General features: G+C 36.6%; 1 protein-coding gene across 1 annotated transcript in view; it reads left to right on the forward strand.

Annotated features, from left to right (window-relative positions):
• Positions 1–18,949, forward strand: part of ABCA12 (ATP binding cassette subfamily A member 12) — a 178,094-nt gene that overhangs the window by 145,010 nt on the left and 14,135 nt on the right. The window contains exons 37-47 of the mRNA XM_087424852.1: positions 1,357–1,484; positions 3,465–3,552; positions 5,279–5,384; positions 9,223–9,277; positions 9,855–10,032; positions 11,522–11,637; positions 13,405–13,564; positions 14,685–14,938; positions 17,290–17,494; positions 18,297–18,406; positions 18,708–18,849. Of these exons, the coding sequence (XP_087280978.1) occupies positions 1,357–1,484; positions 3,465–3,552; positions 5,279–5,384; positions 9,223–9,277; positions 9,855–10,032; positions 11,522–11,637; positions 13,405–13,564; positions 14,685–14,938; positions 17,290–17,494; positions 18,297–18,406; positions 18,708–18,849 (1,542 nt within the window). The remainder of the gene's footprint in view (positions 1–1,356; positions 1,485–3,464; positions 3,553–5,278; positions 5,385–9,222; positions 9,278–9,854; positions 10,033–11,521; positions 11,638–13,404; positions 13,565–14,684; positions 14,939–17,289; positions 17,495–18,296; positions 18,407–18,707; positions 18,850–18,949) is intronic.

Genomic DNA, 18,949 nt, shown 5'->3' on the forward strand with positions numbered 1-18,949 from the left:
AGTGAAAAAAAAACAAGTACAAGAGAGTATACATGATACAATTCCATTTATATAAAATATAAAAACAGGCAACACTATTGTGTACTGGTTACTTTGGGGGTGGTAGCGATTGGAAGGGAGCATGATGAGGGGGCTTCTGGGTACTAGCATTGTTTCCTGACCTGGGTGGTGGTTACATGGGTGTGTGTTCAGTTTGTCAAAATTCATCAAGCGGTACACTTAAAATATATGTGTTTTTCTGCATGTATAATATAATTCAATAAAAAATTAAAGCTAAAAAATTACACTACATCCATAATTATTGTGAAACCAGTGGCGTTCTAGAATGTGATCTTCAAGTTGACACAAGTTGACACAATGCTGAAATTGAGCATTCATTTTTTAAAGCAACCTGCAACTTGATGTTCGTGGCACATACATGTGGTGCTAGCCTCAGGCTCTGGGGCATAGTATGAAGGGACAGAAGGAGAAGCTGGAAAGTGCTAGGCTTTTCGCAAACTAAACTTCATGGCAGTGAAGCATGGGAAGCTACACTGAAAAGTAAGTGGTCAGGGAGTGCAGAAAGCTACGAGCCTAAAAATAAGTGGTTAAAACTAAGCTCTGAGATTGGTTAATAGTAATGTACCAATGTACTTATTTTGGGCATATATGTGATGGTAATGTAAGATGCTAACAGCGGGGGAAACTGGGAGAGGGGTATACAGGAAATCTCTGTACAGTCTTTGCAACTTTTCTGTAAATGCAATCTACCTTTAAACGTATATATATCTAAAACTTTTATTTTGGAATAATTTTAGATTTCCATATACAAAGATTTGATTTAAATTTACATAAAATTAAATAATTTAGATTTAGATATTGTAAAATTGAGCTCTGACACCTGGGTTTGTTATCTTAAAACTAATATAACACCAACTTTTCATCCTCTGCTGTCAGTCCCTGAGAACTTAAATCTGTTAGTGTCATTTTTTCAATTTGGGGCAAACATTTTTTTTCTTTGTGAATTATGGAGGGAATTTTGCGTCATCTTAGTGTATAATTTTGTTCTCCAAACATATCAAGCCCATCAGTACAGTGAAAGAAATATCGTACATTAGTCAACTTGTATTCATTTTTGGCTTCAAGATAGTCGCAAACACATGTATATGCTCTATATAAATAACTATTTGTTCTAATTTCTTGGCATAGGCAAGATGACTTCCTTTTCAAAGTTCTTTAGAGTCAGAGGACAGTCTTATCACGTTCTACCAGTTGCAATAATAGACAGATCATGAGACTGAAGATCCTTAATATTGTCTATTTGATTTGCACAGCATTGGCAAGAAAGAACTTAATTTTTAACTTTATTTTTTCCAGGAATGTCCTAAATTTAACTATTCTCCACCTCACAGAAGAACTTATTCTTCTCAAGTAATTTATAACCTCACTGGGCACCACTTGGAAAATTATCTCATATCAACTGCTAATGAGTTTTCACAAAAAAGGTAAAAAGTACTCTGTTTATAACACATTTAATTGAGCACATCTTGCATTCTCATTTTAATGGTAACTGCCTTCTGAATTTGAGAAAATAGATTCAAATCTCTATTGATTATTTACATAGTTAAATTCTCTGTTTTATCTAAACACCTTTACATATTAAAATTTAAGTAATGACTCTAAACTAAGATTCATTTGAGCAAATTGAAAATTATTGGTTTCTTTAGGTTTAAAAATGTATTGTCAAATTTGTACATATTTTTTTCTTCAAGCAAAAGAGAAGTTATTGACTGGATTATGCCACCTTGGAGAGTTTTAAGGCATGGCTTTGGTGACAATTGGCCTTAGTTTCAATATGAATATCTCAAAACTTAGAGTGTGATATTTGTGTGTGGATAAAATGTGTCCATGTGTAGCAAGGCCACGGGCTCTGCATAAGCCTCCTAAGCATTTGCCATAGATGTAAGGTTGGCAGGCTTGCATTTCCAATGACATGGATGGACCTGGAGGACACTATGCTAAGTAAAATAAGCCCAACACAGAAAACAAAGACTGCGTGATTTCCCTTATATGTGGAATCTAAAATAGTGAAACTCATGGAAGCAGAGAGTAGAATGGAGTTTGCCAGGATCTGGGAGGAGGGGAAAACAGGGAGATGTTGGTCAAGGGATACAAAGTTTCAATTATGAAAGACGAATACGTTCTGGAGATCTAATCTACAGCAATGTGACTGTAGTTAAAAACACTATATTGTATACTTGAAATTTGCTGAGAGGGTAGATCTTAAGCATTCTCATCATAGACGCACGCACACGTGCACACACACACAAAGAAAATGGTATAACTGTGTGAGGTGAGGGATATGTTAAGTAGCTTGCTTATGGTGATTATTTCACAATATATACATATATCAAAACATCAGATTGTACACCTTAAATATATACAATTTTTATTTGTCAATTATACCTCAGTAAAGCTCGGAGGAAAAGTTGGTAGGCTTGCAATAGCTACTGTTTTCTCCTTTCCTCCATCTCTTCCCTCCTTCGTTGCTCAATGTACAAAAATGATAGATTCACTGTAAAATAGAAACCACAGATAAGCAAAAGAAAGAAAAAACTTTATCTCTCTAACCAGATATAACCACTACTGATTGTATATCCTTCCAGAAATTTTCTAGTCAGATATGCATGTAAATATTTTTAACAAAATGGGGCTTATTCTAAACAAACTGTTCTAAAAATCTGCTTTTTCAAAAAAGTAGACAATATACTATAGTGTTCTTTGCATATGAAAAATATAGCTCGATAACATCACATTTAGGATGATAGTCATCATTTAGATTATTCTAGTGCGACCGCACCATTATTTATTTAACCCTACCCTAATTTGGAACCTTTAAACTAATCTATTCTTAACATTACTACGTGGATTTTTTAAACCCACGTTTTATTTCTAACAGATCATTAACTGACAGGTAGTTACATAGACACAGCTCACCTTCAAACGTCCAAGAAGAGAAAAAGTATAGCACCAAGGTACAAGTTAGGGGGAAAGTTTGGGGAGTAGAAAAAATGAAGCCATTTGTAAAAAGATAATAAGTGATGTTATATCACTGAAGTATTAAATTACCTAAAAAAAAAAAAAGGATATTTAAGCACTAATATCCTATGTTTTTTGAGATGGTGCACAATCCAGTTAAGTTGGAGGAATTGGTTAGAATACATGTTACTTATTTTCAGAACGTTACTCCACATTTGCAATTATTTAGAAGGACTTTTTGCTTCTGGTTATAATGTACACTTTAAACTAAAATATGATTTAAAAAATTGATAAAAATATAAAATATTTGTCAGGGAGTATTTATTTCATACTATAAATGTGTTCCTAATGGAAAGAAAAAAATCGAGCTCTTAGTTAAACATTTTAGATCTATTTATGAATATTGTCTCCATTAAAACAAATATAAATTTTACAATTCTCTATAGATATGGAGGTTGGAGTTTTGGGCTGCCTTTGACTCAAGACCTTCGTTTTGATGTAACAGCAGTTCCTGCCAACAGAACACTTGCCAAGGTAAATCATGATATTTCTTCTGGGATGACAGACAAATGAGAAGGTGAACTTGGAATATTCAAGCATTTTTGTGAGGTTAAAACAAAACATCGCTACAGCCAATTTGAAAAGCAGTTTGGCATCATGCATATCCCATAGCACAGTGGTTCCGGTCCTGCGTGTTTACTCTAGGGAAACTTGTACATGTAAGTAGCAGGATACATATACAAAAATGTGCATAGTAGTATTTCTCGTATCAGCCCAAAACACAACACCAAATGCCCATATGCAGTAGAATAAATAAATAAATTGTTATATATTCATTCAATAGAAATTTCAGCAATGGAAATGAATGACCTCAGTTCCATACAACGAGCAAGGTAAATCTCCCAAACATTATTAATAAGCTAAAGAAAAACCAAAAAAGAACACATAACCACAATTGCATTTACTATAAACTTCGAGAGTAGGCAAAACTCACCCATATCGTTTAGGGGAGAGAGAGAGTATTATGATTTGGAAGGACACAGCGGGTCAGGGAGAAGGTGTTTCAGATGCTGCTAATTTTGTTTTTCAACCTGAGTATTGGCTCAATGGGTGTACTCACTTTATAATTTTTTGTTAAACTATACTGTTCTATGCACATTTTTTATGTATGTATGTATGTTTAACCTTGCTTCTTAGGAACATAGAGACTTTAGAGAATTCGATGGATGTAAATAACCCTGCTGACTTTTTTTCTTCTAGATTGTACCTATGCTTTGAAACAAGCTAGAGTCACAGAATCAGACACGTGTGATTACCTATATGATCAAGAGTAGTCTTCAAAATTTTAAATTGTCCTTCATATATTTCTCATTTGATAGTAAAAGACATACACAACCTTGGGGGAAGTGGGGAAACTAATATTCATTTAGTGACTGTTAGAAGTCAAGCTCTGGTGTCACCTTTTACACAAACTACTTGCTCTCATCCTCACAACATCCCTAGAGATAGATACCATTCAGCCTATTTTGGCTGATTTTCACAAGGTCGCATAGAAAGTAAATAGTGGTGCTGGTGATTTGAATGCTTGTCCCTCTTAGTTCTTTTCTCCCCTCTCTCCACACACACAGTCAATATTCTTGCACAAACAAAGGAGTTCTGACATTAAATAATTTCTCTGTAAATCAGATTTGTAATTTTGAATTATGAACTGAGTTTCCTGAATTGAGGCATACCCGTATTTTAAATCCCTCTGCTTTTGACATAGAAGGTAAAGTAACTCACTTCCTGGTGAGTTATAACTAGGAATAGAAAGTTAGTGGCGGAATTTCAAGGTTATCAATCTTGTTGCTAAGGACACAATGCTTGTATGTGCATTTAATTTCTTTGTATAGCCTGACCTATATGCCATTTGTTTTTATTATTACTACTGAGAGCCAGGATGCCTTAGTTCTAGTCTCAAAATCACTATAGGTCAGCCACAGAGATGGAGATAATAACAATTTCTCCAGTTTATTTCAAGCTTTGCTTATAGAGAAGATCAGGAATAACTAATAACTTGGTGCTATCACAGGAAAAACCTGGTTTCCCAAATTCTGTGGTCAGCACTCTGGGATATGGTTCAGAATCTTCCATGATGAAATAAGTTATTGGGAAATTGGTGCCTTTATTTTATATATAAATTCTGTAGGCTGTCAGATGTAAAGATAGCCTAATTTATTCGAACACAATACTGATCTTGCCTTCCTTTGGAATTTAACAGGTATGGTATGATCCAGAAGGCTATCACTCCCTGCCGGCTTACCTCAACAGCTTGAATAATTTCCTCCTACGTGTTAACATGTCAAAACACGATGCTGCCCGACACGGTAAAGTTATCTATATAGAAGCTTCTTATTTTGCAACTTTTGCTACTCTCCGTACAAAAATGCCTGTTAGATCCCATTTCCTCCCAGTAGCAGTTATTTTATGGTATCTAAATCATAGATCTTTAAAAGGAGTTTGGAAGTAGTAACTACCATCAGACGGACCATTCTGGATAATCCCTTTCACTTCAGGTTAATTTAGTTTCCTTTTCTATCAAGTCAGGATAAAAATGGTGACTTCATGCTCATTTCTGCTCTTGTACCTAGTACTATATCCCATAGGAAAATATTTTATACCTATTTACTTGTATATTGGCTTAAAAATTAAAAATTATTAATGTTAATTAATACTGTTCACAAATCTAAACATGAAGATAAAACTTTTAAGCTAAAAAGTTCTACACCTGACCAAAAGCATTACCATTAATTGACCACTTACCATATGATGTATGCTTTCTATGAAATATCGCTAATCTTACGTGCATCCTCTCAGGATGAGTATTTTTGTTTCCCACTATTATTTCTCTGGGGCTCAGAAGTGGGATTTGAACCTGGGTCTGTCTGACTCCTGCCTCTTCATTTTTCTGGTACTCTGTCCTCAATACTTCATTTTTCTAATACTTCTCTGGACTCAGCCAGGTCTACTTCCGTTGGATTTCCCAAGAGGCTTCCACATAGTTTTTAAAATAGGGTTTGGAATTTGAAAGAGACTGATGCATTTTTTTTCTAATTCAATTACTGTTCATCAAACCATTTCAACTTCTTAAGCCTTGCTCAAATTATTTTCCCATAGTGATCCTAAAAATATAATAATAAAGATGGAGAAAAACTGAGTAACATATTTGCTGACCGAGACTGAGTTTCTAGCCTAATTAAGAGACTAACAAATAGCCTATTCAATAGGAGAAAAAGACACAACATATCTTTTAGAATTGCTGATGTTGACTTTTCTTATTTCCCTACTGTTGAGCATAACAGTGTTGTCTCACATGTTCCCGTGATTGTAGAAGTAAACTGCAAATACTCATTCTAGCAACAGAATCTTTTGGAGTCTTCATTTCACAGAAAACAGTATTTTTCCCCAACTGGTTTGGCATTTTCTTAGCAGGAGGAACCATAAAGAAAATAACAAGATTGAAAGATAGTCCTTAGATCTAGAACATCAATAAAGGGCATAGTCAAAGGGGGTAAATTAAATTAAATGGTGACTAAAGCCAGGTGGGCCTAGTATAACCGAGTTTGAAATACTATTGAATGCTTGGCTTTCGCAGGATGTCTTATTCAGAGCGGAAGACATTTGCTGCTGTGACAGATAATGAAAGTATAAAAACCATAGAAATGACTAGGGGAAAATAGCAAAAGCCTGGAGGTGAGAACAAGAGACCAGTGCCACTTTTGAAGGGTCAGCTTCTGAAACATGCACTCAGGTTTTATTTATTATTAGTGTTCTTGACCAAGACCAAAGCAGTCTGAAGCACTCTGGACTTCAGCATGCTTGCTGTGGCTCCTACCACTGAATTCTTAAGCTACAGAGTCTAAAGAATTAAGAATTCTGAAACATAAACTTTATATTGACCCTAAAGGAAATTTATTTTTTTTACTTTAAAAATAAGGCTTAGCTTGAGTTATAGAGAGATTGGTAGTAGTGTGCCTTCTATTTTTAATTAACTTTTCTTATATAGACTTATGAAAGTGGCAGCTTTCCACTCTCTCTGGAAGGAGTTTGATTTCTTTCCAAGAAGAAATCCATGTTACCCTAAAATACTTTTATTGTCTTGTAATGGATGTGGGGGGTCTGTCGTGTAGTATTGTCTTTAAAAATCAACTCAGTTATTCTCCTGCCATGTCCCTTTACGACACTAGCTTTTTAAAGCCATCTTCCTTGGATTCCACATGAATTGGGATTTTGCTTTAGCTGTAAAATTGGTTTTCTTTGAATTCTAGCATGCTAATAAAAATCTTTTAATTAGCTTTCCTTTGCAACGTCAATATCTATTATATTCATGTGGTTCCCTCTAGTGGTTAATTTAACGTGAAAATTCTGTTCTTTTGTCCCAAGGAATATAGCTTTGCTTGTTTTCCCTAACAAATGTTACACAACTAGGCTCTTTTTCAAAAATACTGACAATTGTTTCCTCTACCCTGCTGTTTATTCTTATCCTTTATTGCATTAGCAGAAATAGTTGATGGGAAACATCTCCTTTTCGGTTTACAACTGTAGGGACAACAGAAAATGTATTATTTTTAATGTATATTGTATGTGGGGAAAATAATTGAAGTTTTAAGAGTCAATTAGATTTAATAAGCATTCATTGACTAATCATTGTACTCAAGACATTATGCTGGATGCTGTAGAACTTGCAGAGAAGATTTTAATACAGATCCCTAACTCTGACACATTTACTTGATCTTTCAGCTAAAGATATGTATAAACAGTTGGTTCAGCCCCATTTTTCATAGGGGAATAAATGTATTTGCAAAGATTCCTCCGGTGAAATAGAATATTTCTTGATTCTGAAGTACAAAGCAGAAATAAAAGAAATGTTTTCCCCCTGCCTGTATTATAGCTCAGCAACAAGGTTTAAGTAGGGCCTCAAGGAAAACTGAATCTCAGTCAAAAGAGAGCTCATTAATGTACACAAAAGATAAGAAAAGTTCATTCCTCCCATGATGTGATTAAAATTAAGGTCAAATTTATTATTGTTGTTAGTTTCTTTGTTTTGCTTTAACTATATATTATTTTCTTTAACATATAACAATTGCAGAATTCAACATCAAAATATGTCACATTCTAATTAAAATTATAAATTTAGGTTAATAGAGAGAATATAACTTTAGAATAATCCATAATTTTTCAGTGCTGTGAATGGGCCTTACTATCCTAATACAGTGAACATATACTATATGAGCAGTAAGTGAGAAACTTTTTGCTCAGCTTATGACTCTCTAGGAACAAGTATTTAAGGGCTGTCTTCCTCCCATCCCCTACCATTCTTTTCCAAAGTTACTCAGACAACATAGACTTTGTCTTCACACTGTGGTCCTTTGGGAAATTGTTGCCAGCCCATTTGACTCTGGCTAATCAAGATCCTCCAAAGGAGGAGAGAAAAGAACCTTGTTTCTATTTAAGAAAGAGACCAGCTCTGGGGATCTTAATAATTTAGGACTGTGTTAGAATGAAGTGATGACTTTTCTGGAGCCAGTTAGTTTCTCTGAATACTCCTGGATCTTTATATCTCAGTGAAAATCTCTTGGGGGTGGCTGAAGTTTTTAAGCCGTACTTTGGTGGAGTTCTAGAACAGTAGGCATCTTAGATTGTAAAGGATAAGGAGGGATCCATTCATGAGGGCTACAGTTATTCCCGCATCACAGCCAACAGCACAATAAAGAGGGATGGGGTAGTCAGTGTCTGTTCTGTAGAAGATCCTCATATAATTGGTCTCCTTTTAGTTGCTTCTTTAAATATCATACATTTCTGAAGTGCTGCAGAAATACAAACATACGTGACCAGATAGAAAGAAGAAAGTGGAAAACAATTACTTAAATGTAATAGATGGGAAAATGCTATATAAGAAATGTAAATTCTTGCCCCTTCCCCAAAGATTCTATACACAATGTAAAAAAACTTTTTTTTTTTTTTTTAATGTGAGTGCACCTAATTGTATGGCATTGATGAGATTAGGGGGAAAAAAACAATCATTTTCCTTTAAAAGAGTATCCCCAAAGTAAAATTCTTTAGATCATAGCATAAGGAGAAAAGTATTGTGTATTATTCATCTAAAAATTGGTATTTCTGGAAAACTAAACTCCTACTAATGAAAATAACTGTCTGTTCTTTAAGGCATCATCATGTACAGTCATCCTTACCCAGGAGTGCAAGACCAAGAACAAGCCACGTAAGTAGATACACCTGGCATGACTACTTTCTCCTTGGCATAGTCCAGCCTCTGTATAAAGTACTACAATTGGAAATCATGGTTGTATCTGAATGAATGCCATTCTAGAAGAGCTGGCAATATAAGTCACTGACAGGGATAAAAGGAAGTTTCTGAAAGGGTGTACAGTGCGGTTGCCAAGTAGAGACTGTCGACTGCAGACTCACAGAATCTGCTGCTTTTATAAGTCAAGTGCCTGGGTGCTTCATCATTTCAATTTCCCTGCATAGCATTTAAGTACTATTTCTATGCTCAAGAACTATGTCTCTCTTGCATACACCCCTTAACCTTTGGAGACTGAGGTTTTTCTATCAAATACCCCTAGTCAATTCAATTCAGACACACAAGAGCTGCATTTATTCCAGGGTCACAGCCGAGTTATGTAGAAGATATTATCTGGCTGCCTTGCAGGAAGACTTATTTGTGTCACAGCCAACTCTTTGGCTGTGTTGTTGATGGTTTTAGTCATGAATCTTTCTGAAAGGAAAAGAGTTCCAGAAACTTATGTGTGCTTTCCTCTCTCTGTTGCTCACTACAGAATGAGCAGCTTAATCGATATTTTAGTGGCACTCTCCATCCTGATGGGCTACTCTGTCACCACCGCCAGCTTTGTCACCTATGTTGTAAGGGAGCATCAGACCAAAGCTAAGCAGCTGCAGCACATTTCAGGCATTGGTGTGACATGCTACTGGGTAACAAACTTCATCTATGACATGGTGAGTAACTCGTGTCACTGCAGGAAAGACGAGATTGATCTGGGTAAAAGACATCAGTTTTATAGTCAAGATTTATTTACTCTAGTTTGTTCAGATTATTACCACCAAGTTAGTAAATTCACACACAAAAAACAATTTGCATTAGGCTTGTATTCATCCAGTAGTTGGAGGAAAGAGAAATCTATCGCCCTCATCTCTGTAGTTTGAGGACCGCCTGTATCAGGTTCCCCAGGACACTTGTTGAAATGCAGATTCCAGGGCCCCATTCCCAGGATACATCTATTAGATCCATATCTTGGGAGTGGAACCTGGAGAATATGTATTTTTAACAAAATTCCCAAGTTTGGGAATACTGGAGTTTGAGAACCACTACTGTGGAGAAATAGAAGTTGAGCAGAATAGCTTTGCCCAATGGTACCAAATAATCAAGCTTATAAAAATTTAATCAACCGGTAGTGAAAACTTCAGAGTAGCAGCCCCTGCTGAACGACACGTTAGAGAAGATAATTAGGGACAATAAAGGATGAATTTCATTGATACCTCCCTCATTTGCGTGAAAGGGTCCCAAAGTTCAGATGGTTTTTCTTGGTTTCAAATGTGCCAATATTGGCCAAAAGCCCAGGATGGGTGTACATTTGCCTGGTGATTATGGTGAAATTGTCCAAGTTGCTGTAAGATCATTGTTTTGAAGGGTTGGAGGGTAATTAACTGCATATCCATTTTGTTAATGTATCCAGTGAGGTCTGAAGTGCGTTTATTGTAGAAGTCAAATTCAAAAGGATAGTAATTCTCTGGACTTAATAGGAACTTTAATCTTAAGAAAGCTTCAAGTACACTCTTCTGTGAAGGGCTACTTACTACTTAGATTCCATTGTTATGTATTTGGTGCTCATTCCAATTTAGGAGATTTTCCCCCCAAATTAAATTACCATCTCTTTCATTGTGTGTGTCTTGCTGCAAACTCCTCAGCATTTAATATTTCTACTTGTCAATGAAACACTGAGTTCTTTGTTCATATACCTGTGATTCTGAGAAAGCAGGGGACCCGCTGCCCTGCTGTTTTGCAGAGTGGCTCCCATTGCAATCAAACTTTAGAAATCAACCATCTGAGTGTGTTCCAGCATTCAAAATGAAATCAATACTTTGAGGAGTGAATCTAATACCAAGATCGCTGGCTGTCTTATCTTTCTCTCTGAACCTCTGTCACTGAATGATCCCAAGTCTCAAAGCCTAGAGACGGGAACACCGGGGACTCCACGTATATCCATAAAGGTGGGGACTGACTTGACCTCATATTGCAGGAGACAAGTTCTAGAGTGAAATCCATGTCAAATAAGCTGAACCTTACAAGCAACAGGAACATAAGTAAAAATTCATTCTTTCAAATATTTCTAGGTCAACTTGTCACAGTTTTAGACTAGATGGGCTATAGACTTTCTTTTGAAAAATTCTTGCCGTATATTAAGCATGGTTTTACATATTCCCGTAGGTCTTCTACTTGGTGCCTGTGGCATTTTCAATCGGAGTCATTGCAATTTTCAAGTTACCTGCCTTCTACAGTGAAAACAATCTAGGCGCCGTATCTCTCCTACTTCTGCTGTTTGGGTAAGCCGCAGCGCAAGAAGCATTCACAGAATTAAATGTTCCAGGGCACAAACAGGACCTAAAACTCATTAGCTAATTTACAACAGTCTTGGGTTTCATTAGCCATGAGTGATGACTAACAATACGTTAGACCTGCTAGTTCACAGTTTGTAAAGTACAATACTTCTGAAAATTAATGTTGTTGTTATTAATAGTAATACCTCTCATTAATGAGCACTTACTGTGTACCAAGTTGTCATGTTTACCAGTTTACACATGTAATTTAATTTACATAAAAATGGAGGCTTTAGAATGATCGGAAAAAGGTGTATACGTGTATGGATTTATATATTGACAAATTATGAGTATATGTAGCATTATAAGGTACATAGATTTATGTATGTTTATTTTATATATATATATTTTATAGATGTCTAAAACACATGCATAATATCGTTTCTGCATTAGAGTAATATAGGTAATATAGGTTGATATAATCAATGTTTAGTGTAGCAATTCTTTCTGCCCTGAATGCATGGGCAGTATCCATTTAGTTAACAATTGTAGCTGATGAAGGATCTCTCTGTCTCTAGTTCCACTTCATTACCCCAAAGGTTGCTCAACTATTTGCTCAAAACGGTGTATCTAGCTTCTAAGCATGCCCTGTCTGCTTAGCTAGCCTACAATAATGTCATAATTTTTTCTCAACTTTAAATTAAGATTTGTATTGATTAAACTCATATTTCTGAGCAAAAAAAAAAAAAAAAATGTCTTGCCTGGGTGGGATAACACCATCTCTAGGAGGAATTAATCTGTAGTTGTAATGATGTAGGACTACTCAAAGTTCCTTAAAAGAGAGACTTCTTACTGTCATTTAAAAAATATCCTTTGGGGGCCGGCCCGGTGGCCTAGCGGTTAAGTGCACACGCTCTGCTGCGGCGGCCAGGGGTGGGTTTTGGCAGGTTCGGATCCCGGCTGCACACTGATGCATCGCTTTTCAAGCCATGCTGTGGCGGCGTCCCATATAAAGTAGTGGAAGATGGGCACGCATGTTAGCCCAGGGCCAGTCTTCCTCAGCAAAAAGAGGAAGATTGGCAACAGATGTTAGCTCAGGGCGAATCTTCCTCACCAAAAAAAAAAAAAAAAAAAAATCCAAAGGATTTTGAGTCCAAAAATCCTTTGGATTTTTTTTAAGGAATCCCTTTCCTAAATAAATAAATAAGAATTTAGATGGGGTTCCAAGTGAAAATAAACATTAGAGATGAGTTGTCAAGCCTTGTAGCTAGATCTCTCTTTTATTCCTCTTTTTGACCAAAAAAAAAAAAAAAAATTAAGGCGTAATTTTAATTCAGGCAGCACTGGTGGTCTGGTGGTTAAGAATCAGCACTCTCACACCTGAGACCCGGGTTTGTTTTTCGGTCAGGGACCCACACCACCCACCTGTCAGTTGTCCTACTGTGGTGGCTGCGTGTTGCTGTGATGCTGAGAGCTATGCCACTGGGATTTCAAATACCAGCAGGGTCACTCACGGTGGACAGGTTTCAGCAAAGCTTCCAGATTAGGACAGACTAGGAAAAAGGACCTGACCACCCACTTCCAAAAAAATCCGCCACAAAAACCCTGTGAATAGCAGCGGAGCATTGGCTGATAGAGCTCCGGAAGGTGAAAGGACGGTGCAAAAAGACCGGGCACAGTTCCGTTTTGCTGTCCACAGGGTCACTAGGAGTTGGAATGGAGTCCATGGCACCAACAACAACAAATTTTAATCTTAGTATTATTAACATACAGGTATGCCACATTTTCTTGGATGTACTTGCTGGCCGGGGTCTTCCATGAAACAGGAATGGCTTTCATTACTTACGTCTGCATCAACCTTTTCTTTGGCATCAATTCCATTGTTTCCCTGTCGGTGGTATACTTTCTTTCCAAGGAAAAGCCTAATGATCCGGTAAGGTCTTTTATTAGTCTGCTAAACTTCAGTGAATGTATCAAATGCTTCAACGTGTTCAAGGTAGAAGGATTCTCTGTATTTTGCATCATCTAAATAGAAAAGAGGAATTTCAGTTGATTCTATTCAATTTAGTGGAGAAGGAACTACAGCCTTTTAAAATTCTTTTTAAGCTCCATCTAAGTTAATGCTTATGATTGCGTTTACTCGGTGTCAAAACTATTGGCATTTGATAAGGCTTGAGTGGGGTGATGGAGGTGAAATCAGCTATATTGTATGCCACTACAAAAATCATGCAACCAATTGGTCAGCTAAACTTTTTACTCATTAACAAATTGTTATGGTGTTGTAGTGACAAGGACAATGGCTTAGTTATATGACTATGGGCTAAGAATCATCTGAACATTCATAGAAGAGAAACCCCCAATTCATTCCCTTTCGATCATGTATTAGAGTCTACTTCATTGTAAGCATCACTTTCCATTCAGAGCTGACTTTTATGATTAGTGAGAAGGGAAGCACTAACAGTGCCAGGCCACTGAATGGGAAAGAATAGAAAGGACATGAAGTGGCCTGAGAAATAGACAAGCACACTCCAGGAGGAAGAAGAAAATTCATGAGGTGTGATTGGTTGGCCCCAAGAGTGAATAATGTGAAAATGAGCCATTAGCTCTTCGTCGAAACAGGTCGTCTCTCCTTGCATCTCATTTCACCATTTTAGTCCCTCTTCAAGTAGGAATTACCTGGGGTTCTGAAGCTTTACTGTACTGAATGCCTCCTTTACTCAGGTACCAGCTGATACTCTGTATCAGACCCCAATACCCTGGCTATTCCTACATTCCTGGGATCTAAGGCAAGTCTAGAAGTGATTCTGCCTCCAGGGTTTGGCCTGACACCTTAGGTCATCTCAAGAAAAATATAATCCTTTTCTGCTTTTGTTTTAGTAATAAATCTCCTCTCCACCATTTGTTTACAGTAAATATTTATATGTAAATTCAGCATATGTGAAGTAATTGCCAACATAGATAAGGTTTCAATATTTGTCTACATCTAGTTTTAAGGTTTTGTCAGTTTTTTGGCCATCTAACACTGAGCTTCATTTTTATTTCTCTTATTTCAGACTTTAGAACTTATTTCTGAAACCCTCAAGCGCATTTTCCTGATTTTCCCACAATTCTGTTTTGGCTACGGATTGATTGAACTTTCTCAGCAGCAGTCGGTCCTAGACTTCTTAAAAGCATATGGAGTGGAATACCCAAGTGAAACCTTTGAAATGGATAAACTAGGCGCCATGTTTGTGGCTTTGGTTGCTCAGGGCACCATGTTCTTTTTCTTGCGACTCTTAATCAATGAGTGGCTAATAAAGAAACTCAGGTAAATACAATGAAAACATAGTGTTTGACACCCATAATGGAACTCAATTCAAAAGATTCAAGGAGTGGTCAATAGTCTAAGCCTTTCCATTAGTAATATGTTAACGTTTTGCTCAAAAAACTTTTTTTTTTTTGAGGAAGATTGGCCCTGAGCTAACATCTGTTGCCGATCTTCCTCCTTTTCTCCTTTATTTTCTCTCCAAAGCCCCAGTAGATAGTTGCATGTCATAGTTGTACATCCTTCTAGTTGCTCTATGAGGGATATCACCTCACCATGGCTTGATGAGCAGTGCATAGGTCTGTGCCCAGGATCCAAACCAGTGAACCCCGGGCCACCAAAGTGGAGCACACGAACTTAACTGCTACGCCACCGGGCCAGCCCTTCCAAAAACTTCTAAAAATTATAGCATAATTCACCATTCGTTTCATTCAGTAAACAGTTATCAAACCTTACTATGTGTCAGCAAGTATTACTGTGAAGGATAGACTGAAGATAAGTATAGACTGAAGTACAGAGTGAGGGAGTAAAATTAAATAAGCACAACGTTAGCCTTAAAGAAATTAAGATTTAGTGGTGGAGAGAAAATATGTACATAAACAAAAGATGGAGTCTTTGGATGAGTTTGGAAGAATAGAAAATAGAAATGGGGAAAGAAGATTCAGTGTGTAGCATATTAGCAATGGATTTGCGAAAAGAAAATTGAGTAAAGTGAGGACAGAATCATAAATGAAAAGAAATACACATCCCATTGACCCTGCAATTCCATTTCTAGGAATTTTTCCTACAGCTATGCTCACACATATGCAGAATTATGTATGTGTAAAGCTAGTCATCATAGCAAACATTGCTAATAGCAAAAGAATGAAAACAACCTAAACGTCCTTCATTTAGGGACTGATTAATTATGTACATACATTCATAAATTAAACGCTACACAGCCATCAGAAAGAATGATACAGTTCTCTATGTAAGATTTGGGATTACTTCTAATGTTTATTAAGTGAAAAATGCAAGGTTCAGAACTATGTATAAAGTATATTACCATTTGAGTTAAAAGGAAAAGAAATATATATTATTTATGCATACATATGAATAGAGTATCTCTAATTATGGGTGCCTCTGCTGAAGAAAACCATACAAGGTTGAAGGAGATTTACTTTTCATTATATATTCTCCAGTACCATTTTAATTTTAATACATGAAGTGCATATATCAACTATTGAAAGATAAACTTTAAGTTAATAATAATAAAAGGAAAGACAAGTGCAAAGAGAGAAAAACATCTTAGGGTATATTTGAGAAAAAAGTAATATAATTTGATTAGAACATAGAATAAGTGTAATGAAATAGAAGCTAAAGCATGTGTTTGGGAGACTAAGGAGTCTATTGAATGCTTGGTTAAAGAGATATGGTGACTTTATTCAACAAGCAAGTAGTAGTTCATTAAAGGTTTCTGAACCAAAAGCAACATGATCATGGTGCTTTAGAAGGCGTGATTTTGTAGAGGTAGTGCAGATTAGAATGGAAGAGTCAGAGACACGGGAGCAGTTTGAGGTTCCTGGAAAAATCTAGGTGAGAAAGAGTGAAAGCCTAGGATGGTAATAGAAATAGACAGAAAATGATCGATAGCAGAGTATTATAAGGCATTCCCAGTGCTGAGAGACTGACTGCATGAGTGGATTTTGGAATGGAGAAGATTCAAAGAAAACATCATGGGTAGAATCTCTGGGGAGATCATTAAAAGCAGCAGGGACATTGGGAGGAAGACCTGAATTGATTTGTTGGGTTTTTATATTTGGTTTGGTTTAGTTTGCTTTGGTATTCGTTACGCAAGCTACTGAGGTGGGTTTGAGACTTAGTGAATTTTCAGGGCTGAGAACCTTAACATATTGGCTAGATCCTAGGTAAGATATTCACCATGGAAAGAATATAGAATAACATTCACATTATTGATGATAAAGGAAGAAATATAGGAGATTTTTTTTTTTAAAGGTGCTCATCGATTGTGGGCTTTTAAGTGTTGAGTCTTACTAATGACTGGTCTCTCTGAGGACGTAACTTTCAAACCCAAACTGACCTGCTTGTCACTGAAATTAGGACCCTGAATTGTAGCAGTGGATCTGTTTAAGGCACAGAAAGCAAAAGCCGTCTCCCAAATATCACAGCAAACAGGGAGAAGAGCTTCCATACTAATTTTTAAGTTTTTGAGTAGCATAATGCATCACACATTTAAAACAAACCTAGTATGTGGTAGCACGCTTTTAGTGAAGTGAGAACCCAATAAAAGACGTTGGAATTGAGTGATGCCATTTCAAAATCTTTGATGCCAAATCACTGGGTCCATTTTTTAGAGTCTTCTTCAGAAAACTTAGTTCTTCACCTGTAAGAGAAATAATAGATGAAGATGACGACGTGGGGGCTGAGAGATTACGAGTTGAGAATGGTGGGGATGAATTTGACCTGGTCCAACTCCACTGTCTCACAAAGACCTACCAACTTATCCACAAAAAGATTATAGCAGTAAACAACATCAGCATTGGGATACCTGCTGGGGAGGTAAGGAACGATGTTTTGTTTCTAATAGTCCTTTAACTTGGCTATTTAATAGTCCTTTAACATGATATTTTTATTATATTATTATATTGGCATGGACACGTGTAAATTTTGTACTTACCCTATAAGTCTTCCTTCTTGGCGGGGAGGATTCACCACACTCCAAGTCCTGAGTCCCTTCCCAAGCTGCTGTCCTCCCTAGGGTAGACTTTCAGTCAAGAAGCCTGTGCAGAGTGCTCTTTTCAACTTTTACTTTCTAGGCCTCTTCAAAAGACAACATAAAAAAATCAGTTTACAGAAGCGAGGTCCTACAACTGCATCCATATTTATTCTTGCCGTCTTCATAGAAGTGATGCTAAGGCAGAGCTGCAAACTAAATACATCACTGTATTCGACAGCAGAAAGAAATTATTGCTCCAGTAGCTTATTCAGTAATGTTGTGATTTTGTGTGAATAACATGAAATCTATAAAGATAATTGCTTTGTCAGGTTAGCAGATCTTATTTGTGGGGTCTTTTATCATGTCACACAGAGGTGTGCTATAATATGATATGTAAAACAAGTCCTATGTATATATACAAATGTTCAGATGGTTAAACGAAAAAAATCTAGGTCAGAACCCATTTCTTTCAAAACAGTAAGTTTTATCAAATGCCAACAGAGCTTTACAATATTCATGAATAATTCCAGTGATTTACTTTTCTTGGTAATTTATTTCACCCAAGGAGAAGGAGGAAAGTGATACAATAGTATCATGTCTTTGGTTTGGATTAGGGTTTAATCCTTTTTTCTTCCCCCAAACCAGTGTTTTGGCCTTCTTGGGGTAAATGGAGCAGGAAAGACAACCATCTTCAAGATGCTGACTGGAGACATAATTCCTTCAAGTGGACACATTCTGATCAGAAATAAGACTGGGTATGAAAAATAAATGTTTCAACTTATTGAGCACAACACAATTAAATGAGAAAAATAATTAAAGTGAACTCTTCATGTTATTTTGTGGTTATATTATTAAATCCTTAGGGGAAAAACAGCTATGCAAGTGAGTGGACATTTTTAAGCCTTTAAGTGTAACTATGGTGGTGGAATTATTTTACCTCTTCTTATCAGAATCACCAATCACCATGACCAAAATAGAGTTATCTTCCCAGCATTTGGGGACTGGGAGGGGAATATATTTTGAAACTCACCTGTGTTTTTGATTCTCTCAATTCAGATCTCTGGCTGACGTTGACTCTCACAGCTCGTTAGTTGGCTACTGTCCTCAGGAAGATGCCTTAGATGACCTGGTAACTGTGGAAGAACATTTGTATTTCTATGCCAGAGTACATGGAATTCCAGAAAAAGATATTAAAGAAGTGAGTATAAATGTGAAAAACTAGTTCATTTGAAAACCGTTATTGTTTCTGCTTCCCACCCACCCACCGTCAAGACCAAGTCGACATCTGGAAAACTGTG

Source organism: Ceratotherium simum, chromosome 37 (genome assembly GCF_057802395.1).
Source record: "Ceratotherium simum simum isolate JZ-2026a chromosome 37, ASM5780239v1, whole genome shotgun sequence".
Lineage (NCBI taxonomy): Eukaryota > Metazoa > Chordata > Mammalia > Perissodactyla > Rhinocerotidae > Ceratotherium > Ceratotherium simum.